Below are 10943 nucleotides of genomic sequence, written 5' to 3' on the forward strand. Positions count from 1 at the left end.
ATTTATTATATATAAGTTTAACAAATAGTACAAAAATAAAAATATATAAATTACAAAACCATAGTAAATACTGTATAATAACATAGGCCTAACACATTTAAATTTATTGTTTATAGTCATGCAAAATCGTATTAAAAATGCAATAACTTGATGATTTTTTACGTTTGGTTTGCGGCGTATTTCAATTAACAGTTAAATTGAAATAATTGAGTAATCAACGCACTACATTCACTGAGAGACACGCTTGGCGTTCCATAGAAATGACCGGCGGCTCAACTTGTCGGCGGCTCAACCGGTCATAATCCTCCGGCACCTATTGCAAAATTGAACGTATGTACAGTAGTTAGAAAGTTATCTGCATTTGTTTTTTGCCATCCATTCAAATACAAAGTCTGGGTCTTATTTTGCATTTTTAAATTCATGTTTAGTGAATCACTAAATTCAGTTTATTTAATAACAACATATATCAAACTCAGATTTTTATTTAAAAATTAAATTTTGTTGGGCATTGGACTTCAAAGTATAGGAACATTTAAATTATAGATATGAAAATAAACAATTTTGATAATATTTTCTTGAAGCCTATTTCTCCTCTTTTGTAGCATGCTATGTTGGTCTGATAATGAAACCAATTAATGGATTTGCTAATGCCCCATGCTTTTCACAACATTATTACACATTTTAGGTTTATATTTTGCCACTAACATGCAAAAATTGGGTTGGTAGCAGACTGTCATGGGTTATCCTTGCTGTTCAATCATATCCTCTGAGAAAGGGCTAGCCTATTACTTCCTTTAGACATTTATATTATATAAAAATGACATAAAGGCTGTCATAAATATTGGTTTTTTTTTTTTTTTTAAGTTGGAAGGCAGGGTGGTCATGGCTCTCCTGGTTTGATTGGAACACATCCTGCTGGTTCTAGGTCAAAGGTAAGTAATTTGCTGCATAAATCAACTAGAAAAGTGTTTTAATGGCTGACAAATAATTCAAATTATTCATTCTCTTTTTTTTTTTTCTAATCTGATCTACACAGGCCAGACGATGGGAATATGTTATTCCTGTGGAATTCACAAAGTAATAATAATACAGGTCTCCCTGTGGTCCCAAATTAACCCATTTCTTTCATCTTTATTATTCTATTGAGAGACCAAAGCTGCTAAAGACCTTTCATAACAACAACAACAACAACAATGAAAACAGCAACAATAATGAAAATAATAATAATAATGATAATAATAATCTATTGCTATATAAGTTATTGTTATTAGTGTATCATTCAAAATATTCTATGCACATTCCAAAGATGGGCAAAAATTCTGATCATTAGTTTTTTTCTCTTCTTTTTCTAATCCAATCTATGCAGGGCAAATGAGGGGAGTATGTTATTTCAGTGAAATTCACAAAATCTTAATGATGATAATAATAATGTATTGATTATAAATTATTGTTATGCACCTTACACAGATGGCAAAAGGCATTTAAAAATTAATAGAAATTAAAGGTAATTTAAATGTGAATGTAATCAACTAAATAGTTTTGATTTATCTTTTATTTTGATTTATTTTTTAACATTTTTAAATTGATATTCCTATGTTTGTGGTTTCCAACGAAGGGTTATGACAGCCGATTGCCAAAACAGCCTAAGCCACCAGAAAAACCTCTGATGCCTTACATGCGCTACAGTCGTAGTGTGTGGGATAAGGTAAAACAAGAACATCCAGAGATGAAGCTATGGGAGATTGGCAAGGTGATTGGACACATGTGGAGAGAGCTGTCTGATGATGCCAAACAAGTTTACATCGATGAATATGAAGGGGAGAAGGTATGTAGTGAAATCTAACATACTCATCATTGTCATCATCTCATCATTATCATCATCAGGGATGTAGTTAAGGTGTGCGGGGTCACCCAGCCTTGAAGTTTTCCACCCAGTCTAAAAGTAATTTCATGACCCTCCACCCACCCTTATTAACCCACTTTTCCATCCTTAAAATCAACTCTTATGATTTTGAGTTTACCATTGTTATCGCCCACCCATCCTTAAAATGTCTATCACCCATCCTTAGTTTTCTACAGCTACAACCTGCATCTTCATCATCATCATCATGATAACCATCATCATCGTTGTAATCATCCTCATAAGCCTTGTTGTCATTATCATCATCATCATCCTGAAATAAAACATTATCATCATTGACATCATTATCATCATCAAGTGCTTCTTCAATCCAAGGTTTCATTGCATCATCAATTCGGTTTCATTTCTCAATACTTGTAAGATCTTGTACAAGTTTTAAGGTCCATTTTATTTTTGCCCTCTTCTCTAACACCAGCTTCTTCTTACTATCTGCATATCTCATTTTTATTTTTATCATTTTGGTGAGAGAATAGTCTTTCCTTAACCTCATACTCTTTAAGATTTCCTAGTTGCTAACTAGCTCTTTCCACTGATACTTTTATCAGTCTTCTAAAACACCACTTTCTGAATGCTGGGATCTTGCTATCTACTCTAAAGATGCATGCTGACCTACCAAGTCTCGCGGTGACTGGAGGAAATCGTTTAAGGGTTGGCGCTTTCAAAAGTCTCATGTCTCATGCCTACAAATTTTTGTCTAACTTGCATGTGATAAACAAATTCCATTTTTAATTTCTTGGTGTAGTAAAGTCTTCTTTCTGTTTTAATCTGACCACCTATTTAATACTTTTAAAATGTGATGAAAACTAATCAATAATTTGAATTTTCTTGTTTTTTTTTTTATTATTTTTTTCAAGGCTGATTATAACCTAGCAATTAAGGCTTACCACAACTCATCTGCATATCAAGCCTGGGTAGTAGCAAAAACAAAAGGTAAGATGAGTGATTTGTCCCATATCAAAAGCTTAATACAGTTGAAAAACTCCTACCATACCACAAGAATATCTTTTTAATACTATAACTATAAAGGGTATAAAGGCTTATCCTAGGAGTTAGGGCTGATATTAGGGCCACTGTCAAATACAGTAAATGAAAATAATGTTATGCTGTATAAACTATCATTACAAGGATGTATTGGGTATGTTTTTTGGTCATTAAAATATCCTGTGCTCTCACAGGGCTTAACCACTGGGCTATGAGTCTACTATAAGATATACAGTACTATGCTTTTTAAGCTTAACATTAACACATGAACAATATATTTGTGATTTGATCTGTTCATTTTTTTAAGAGCATATTGAATAAATCAAATGAAATTAAATACAATATAGTGTATTGGTCATGAAATAAACTGTATAAATTATGATATAGAAATACTCTTTCTTTATGCTTTGAATACCCATAAAATTGGCTGATAATAAATTCAAGCGTTTCTATAGTGAAACCTCACACAGTAGTGGCATATCGGTTGTGGTGGTGCGTAGGAAGTGTGCACTTATCCAAAAAAGCCCCAGAGCAATGAATATGCTAAATATTTCAGAATCACCTCATATGCCCTTATTTTGCCATCTGTTTACCCCCTCATTTAATCAATGAGTCCCTGTTCAGCCTTCATGTCCTCCAGTCAGCCCTTCCCCATGCCAAAATGTTTAGATATGCCACAACACGGACAGTATATTTGCAAAGCGTTCAATCTACACTATCACTATCAGGTTTTATGTGACAAATACCTTGATTTGCCCATATATAGGTATGATATGACATCATCATGCCCATATATGGGTGTGATATGATATCATCATGCCCATATATGGGCAATTTAAATTATTTTTACGTAAGGCTTGTTACTATAGGAGCAGATTTTGAACCAAGTTTGTATTTTATGTTTTGCCAAAATAATAGATGAATAATTAAAGTTATGTTCTTTAGCCCAACAGCAATCTGATGATCCTGTACAGCAAAGGCCAGAGGCAAGGATGAGTATTCAGCCAGCTGAAGATGATGAGGGTAATAAATTTTATTAACCCCTACTCATCTCGAAAGATGTACTGGGTTCTTTAAAGTGCACATGAGCATTTGTGTACGCTAAGCCTACGGTTTTAGTCCTTATCCGAGAAGACTTGTTCCACCACCAGAACTATAGGAGCGAGCCGGCCGCGAATCCGTGCCGATATTGTTGGCTATGAGCACAGTGCCCCTGCCTCAACCGCTCAGCCATTTTGGCTCGCTCAAACAGTTTTTTAAACATTAATAAATATATTAAGCATTATAAATGCACTGGCGGTGGCATGAGGTGGGTCAATAATTGTTAAAGTGGTTGGCGCATCGATTGAGGCTTGGAATCCCAACCTTAAGGTCAGAGGTTGAAAACTCTGGCTTTGCAGGTCGCTTTTGTCCTTGGGCAAGGCACGTTATCTACGTTTGTCTCTCTCTACCCAAGAGTACAAATGGGTATTTGGTAGGATGTTATGCCATTGAATGTACTAGTTTTGTATGCACTAGTCATACACCCCAGGGAGCAGAGAGGGTAATGTACTATGTGCTGGTTTGCCATTGTATGTTATGACCAGGGGTAATAACCCTAGCGCCTTTGATCATTCGGTTTGAAATTGGTGCCTTATAAATATTTGGGTATTATTATTATTATTATTATTATTTTAGTGCATGGGCAAAACAACAGGCCAATGGATCACTAGGTAGCTGTTGTTTATTGTGGTCAGAAATAATAAAATTATCTCCCAGAAGCTAACAAGTTCGTGAACAGTGTTGTACATTTCTGACATCTTGGTTACAACTCATATCAAATTATAGTTAATTCTATTTTACAGTGCTACATATTCTGATTGTGGATTGTAAATGTGCTTTGCCTAATTAGTTTTTACTATTCCAATTAAAGTCATTGCAAACGATGTCATTTCTAAATTTAGATCAAGATGATGGATTTTCAGTAAAACATGTGGCAACAGCCCGTTTTCAAAGAAATCATCGTCTCATTGGCGAAATATTCAGCGAAATCGCCGTACCCGACCCTCGCTCTGTGATAACAGAAAATCGAATGGATATTCTGAAAAAACAAGTCAAATCGCTAATCCTCCACCAGGTAAGATGTCAACTCTAACGACGCATGTATGCTGCTTTTGCTATTTCATAGTGAACTTGTGTGCTTTATAAATCTTATTATAAATTGGAATAAATATTGTTATAATAAATTTATCTCCCAGGAGCTAACAGGTTCAGGAACAGTGGTGGACGTTTCTGACATCTTGATTACCACTCGTATTAAGTTATAGTTAATTAAATTTTTCAGTGGTACATACAGGTATTCTGATTGTCTGCAGTTTCATAGTGGATTTGTGCACTATATAAATCTTATTATGAATCAGAATAAACATTGTTATATTTCTTGTAGTAAGTTTGTTAAAAATTATAGTAGAGATAGCGGTTGAAGGTATTATATGACTCTGTCATGTTATAATATAATAGAAGAAAGTAAATATAAGATAAGTTACTATATTAAAGATATACTACATAGTCAAATATGAAAAAAAAAAAAAAAAAAAATTCAATACAAAAAATATTTTATTTAAAGTAATTAGTAAAGTTCAGTGAAATACAGAAAGGAATTCTAAATTCACTAATTCACATTATGAATGTTATTTTTTACCATAATCCTTACATTGATTACTAGCAGATTTATGGTTCTATGCAAAAGAAGACAAAGTAATTTTATATTTACTTCACTTTTAAGTAATGTTTACAGTTTTCTCCTGGTTTCTGTTTTAAACAGGTTATCTGTTTTAACAGGTGCATATAGTGTTATATTTAGGAGCCTTGAAGTGGAGGGGGTGTGGGGCGTGGGGGCTGATGATTAAGTGAGGGGTGACATGCCACTCCTCCCACTTGCACTATATACTTGTATATTTTTATTATTTTGTAATTTTCAAGGACATTTTTTTTAAATTTTTATATTTTCAATTTTAAAAAAAGAAAAAACTTGAAGGGGAACTCCAGCAAATAGAAGATAAATTCCAAGAAAAGAAGCGCAAGTTCAAAGAGAATAGCAATGAATGGCATGAGACTATAAAAAAGGTAACCAATCATTTTACAGCATTTCTCGGTTTCGGTACATACCTGTATATTTATAGTAGGTGGGAACTGTTAGCGTAGCAGTTGCATTTTGGTCTCTGAACTTTGAGATCGCGGTTTGATTTTATTCAATCATTTTTATTTATTAGCCAAGCAAATTACACACGCGTACTACCTTACATTGTTTTTAAGATAATTAATACATAGCATTGTTATATATATTATATGTTATATATGCTGTTCCATCATAATGGTAGAAAATGCATTCTATATATATACAATACAAACACATTCAAGTTAAACACGTTGATGTAAGATATGATTTGTTTGGTTAATCTTGTTTTCAACAGAGGAACTCTCCCTCAAGGAGACACATTCAAAGTTTAAAGTAGTAAACCTTTATTATTTACATATGTCTTGTTTTATTGAAGTTGTGTGCGGAGAAAGTTGAGATAAAATGGGATGAGATTTATGCTGAGATGCCACCTATCTTTCCTGTACAAGCTCCACGAACAATGGCGGCACAGGCAAACGCCACACTCGCCTCAGATCCGTCCAAATCGCAGCCAGGTTCATCTATCACTGATGAGAAAGAGGACACCAAGACTGGAGAGGCTGACAGTGTTAAGATGGAAGGCTTAAGAACAGAAGAGGAAACTGGCGAATTGGAACGTGATCCCCCCTCGGAGACCACCATAGACAGTAGTACTCCAGATGAAGCTGCTAAAGCTTCGCTGGAACCAGAGATGGAAGCAGAGAAGAAAGAAGACTCAGAACCTATGGAAGTGGAGGAAGAGAACAAAGCTTCTGAAGAAGAAGTTTCACCTCCAGCATTGAGTTCCTCTGAAGCCACCGACTCTAAAGATGTAGAGATGAGTAAGTACTTGGTAAATTTCCAAATTCATATTTAAAGTTTAAGAGTGCCATTTTCATAAGTTTTCTTAACTTGGCCTAAACAATGGTGGAGCTGATGTGGTCTTAATCCCCTATCTCTGAAATGTCCTGCTTGGACCCTCTCTTTAAAATTCCTGGATCTGCCACTGTTATCAATTCCATTGTTAATTTTGAACCGATAGATTTATAATATAAATCTATCAGCTCAAAATTAACATTACTACTACTTATTATGAAGTCGCTGTTTTATAGCCAGAATCAGAAAGGAAACATGGATAGTACTATAAGTTAAAGTTTACATATTTTAAAATGTTTTTCTTTTTTTTTCTTTTTTTTTTTTTTGGCTAGATATTGAAAATGATGACAAGCCACCAGTATTGAGCCCATCATTGCCAGTCAAAGATGAATCAGACGACAAAGTCCCCATTGATGAAAAAGCAGACGACAGTGACCAAACCACTTTAATGGAAAGTGGAGAAGAAAAGAAAACTGAAAATGAAGACTCTGGAAGCAGTAATAAAGAATCACTAAAGGAAGATGAGAGTAAATTGAGCAATGAAAGTAAACTAGATGAAAAAGTTGAACAGGACACTGTAACTGAAGATAACAAACAACCAACAGATAAACCCACTGTTGAAGGAAAAGAAGACCAATGATAGATATTTAATATGTTGCATTGATTTATCATCTTGTCCAGTTCACAATAGGTAAAATGCTACATCGGACACATTCTAGGAACAATTTAACAATCGCACAACCGGAGGCGCGGCGGCCGTATGCACCCCCCTCCCCGCTAAATTGAAGGCGGGAAGTGATAATGATTCTAGATATTGATGTGACCCCGCCAGTATTCTATTTGACATCCCCATCCTCCAGCCAAATTGGTACATTTTTGCATACCCTGTACCTCAGTGGTAATCCTGGATACCGTTTTGAATCTTCCCCAGCTCCGTTGCGTCTGAGTGCAGGTGCATCTGTGTAAGTTTAGCATTCTTTCTGTGCAAGTATTTTGCAAGAAAACAGACATCCCAGAGGCCTGTGACAGTTTTGAAAGGTTTATCTATATGCTTGGTACAGCTTATTCTTACTGTGGATTTGCTCATTTCTTGTCTGCATATCAAATTCATGATGAAGACAGTGCTGGACTGTAATATCTGACTGTATAACATATTTTGCCCTTAAAATGTTTCAAAGTACCTTTTTTCAATTAGTCTGTGTATGAACGTTTTTTCCTTTTTTCAAGCTTCTTTTAACCTAATAGCCATCTACCATGAGTAACACAATCATTCGCCTCACCGTCACCAACTATATCCGCCTCACACGAGTGTGATGCAAGTATGCATAAAAACAGATTGTATAAAAAATGATACTTAACATTATTAGCTGTCATTTGAAAATGTTACATCGTCAAATAATTTACAGTATACATAAATAAAACCATTTCTGGATTTTTTACATGTACACTTGGATTGACTAATAATCAGTTGAAGAATTTTTGTAGTAAAATGTCTGTAATTGCAATTAAATGTTTTAATCTGTGTCTCATTTCTTATCTAGCTTGGTTTCCATACAATCACTACACTGTCGCAATAGTGTTTTCAGTGCAATCGTATTACTGCGTGGCAGTCCTCGACACAATCAGGAAGGCTCCCCAGTTTGAATGACCAGTCAGCATCACCCAAACCTGTTGGCGATAATGTGTAGCGATTGTATGGAAACCAAGCTTTAATGTCTAAGGTAACATTTACAATGGACTATGTGTCGGGAAAATGCTCATTGACGAAAAGCTCTATAATGGTTAGTGAGGTATTGTACAGACCTTCGAATATTTATAAACTGTGAGGAAAAAATGTGAAAAATGTATTCATTTGAAGGTCTATCTTGATAGGTTATTTCCTCTCCCCTCTGAATTTCAGTAAAATACAGTACACCGTACTTATTCGAATAAACGCCACACCACCCCCACCCCCTTCAACCAACATTGATTAACCAGCCCTTGAATAAATGCACCTTTTTGAGCCTCATTTGGAATAAATCCCTCCTTTGAATAAATGCCCTGAGGCCAGTGGTGGCTCCAGAAATTTTCTGACTACTGGTCCGACATCCCCGACAGCGGGGACCAAGATCCCATAGGAGCTACGCCACTGAGTAATTGTATTCCGTTTAAAAACATTCCGGTTTGCTGTGAGCTCCTCTAAGTAATTTTGTTGGACCAATAGTAGAAGCTATTTCAATTCCAAGAAGATGGTCAAAGACACATTATCTTATCAACTGACTGGTTGTGACTTATAAAAGTACCTGGTTGAATAACCTGGTTCAATTTGTTCTAATTGATCAGACTGATGTCAAGCACGTTCTCCATACTAGAACAGCATATAGGCCTCCTAATATTCTTATAACATACCCTATGACTAGTGTATCAAGACCAGAATGACGTAATTGTTTCAGAGAAAGTACAGTCGTCGTTTGATTTTGATACAAGATAATGTCATAGTTACCAACCCGAGGTTTGAAATGCGTGACTACACCAGTTGGGTAGGAAGGGGCCGCCAGGGCCCTCGGGTCCAGGGTCGGAACCCCGGTCTGGGCTCCAGTATAATCAATGGTTGATTGTGACAATGAAAGGACAATACCGGACGCGACTACTAGATTCTACTGTGCGTGGTTGACTGGGTTGTTTTTATTCGGGAAAGAAATTTTCTCGTTAAATTGATTCTCGAACGAGATAACGGAAGCTCTCTAATGACTCGAGCTACTGCATGACCTTTTTATATTTTTATTAAAACCAATTTCTTCTAATTCTAAATAAATTTTCCCCTGAATTTGTGATAATGCGTCACGCATAGACTTGTGCTAAATGCGTGACATAAGCCATCAGGAATATGTTTCTGCAAAATGCGTGTTTCATCCAAAATCACTTTAAAATATGCGCGGGACCGTCTCGCATCGTGCGGTAACTATGTAATGTACCTGAAATTGCCATGATAGGCTCTCACTAATAAACACCCCTAAGACTTGGGAATAATACAACGTACCTGATTTATTTATTTATGTCAATAATAAGTGGGTCTTACAACTTATTACCATTTCACAAGTATTATTGTCATTTAGGGATATACCGTATTCAGTGGCGGATCCAGGGGGTGGGGGAGGGGTTCAAGGGTTTCGGACGAACACCCCTCTGTGAAGAAACGTAACAGAATACAACTGGGTCCTTACAAAAGGCATGCTAACCTACCTAGGCATAGGTTGGAAGATCAGACAAACAGGCTTAGCCCAACTAGTTTTCAATTAAATAAATTATACACACTGTTTTTGGCTTCCGTGGTAATAATTTATGTACGAAGTGCGTTTCTTCAGGCCTATCGGTTCATCGATCCTGGGAAGAAAGACTACATATCTAACTATTCCATGTTGTTGGAATATAATAATATATTGCCTGTCTTTGATTTTTTTTTCTCTATGATAGGCCTAAAGAATGAGATAAAATTACCTGGCCTTTCAAGAGGGGCAAAACCTTGAATTTTGAAAAACTTAAAGGTCATTAAAAGACTCCTCAGAAGTCGGGAAAGCTCATTTCCGGCCATCTAGGAATCAAATTTTTTCGGGGAGGACCCCAGACCCCTTTTCATCTTGGGGTTGTTTTTTTTTGGAAACATGAACACCCCTCTTTTAAATCCTGGATCCTATAAGGCGCCAAATGTACTTTCATTATTTAACAAAATTATACACATTTAATTCATTATTTAATATATAATTTGTTCATTATGTACATATAATTAGTTGGTGGAGCGATTTTCATTATTTATAAATTATTTAAACTAGCAAAACATTATTTATATATAATTTGAACTAGCCAAACATTATTTATAAATAATTGAAGTGTCAATAGCCATTATATATAAATAATGATTTTACTTAGTCATTATTTATAAATAATCATTTTAACATCATATTACTTATAAATAAGGAAAATCGCTCCACCAACTATTTATATATAATTGTTCGAAGAAAACTAATTATATGTAAAAAATGTATCTACATC

At 35.3% G+C, this 10943-nt stretch overlaps 1 protein-coding gene across 1 annotated transcript in view; it reads left to right on the forward strand.

Moving 5' to 3' along the window:
- Window positions 1-8424, forward strand: part of LOC117103208 (SWI/SNF-related matrix-associated actin-dependent regulator of chromatin subfamily E member 1-like) — a 9887-nt gene extending 1463 nt beyond the window's left edge. Inside the window, exons 2-9 of the mRNA XM_033243748.1 lie at window positions 865-932; window positions 1616-1825; window positions 2776-2851; window positions 3848-3925; window positions 4846-5018; window positions 5906-6007; window positions 6436-6880; window positions 7247-8424. Coding sequence (XP_033099639.1) covers window positions 865-932; window positions 1616-1825; window positions 2776-2851; window positions 3848-3925; window positions 4846-5018; window positions 5906-6007; window positions 6436-6880; window positions 7247-7554 — 1460 coding nt within the window. The 3' untranslated portion in view covers window positions 7555-8424. The remainder of the gene's footprint in view (window positions 1-864; window positions 933-1615; window positions 1826-2775; window positions 2852-3847; window positions 3926-4845; window positions 5019-5905; window positions 6008-6435; window positions 6881-7246) is intronic.
- Window positions 8425-10943: the final 2519 nt, after the last annotated feature.

Source organism: Anneissia japonica, unplaced genomic scaffold (genome assembly GCF_011630105.1).
Source record: "Anneissia japonica isolate Jap-2015-1 unplaced genomic scaffold, ASM1163010v1 scaffold2652_len1590060_cov184, whole genome shotgun sequence".
NCBI classification, from domain to species: Eukaryota; Metazoa; Echinodermata; class Crinoidea; order Comatulida; family Comatulidae; genus Anneissia; species Anneissia japonica.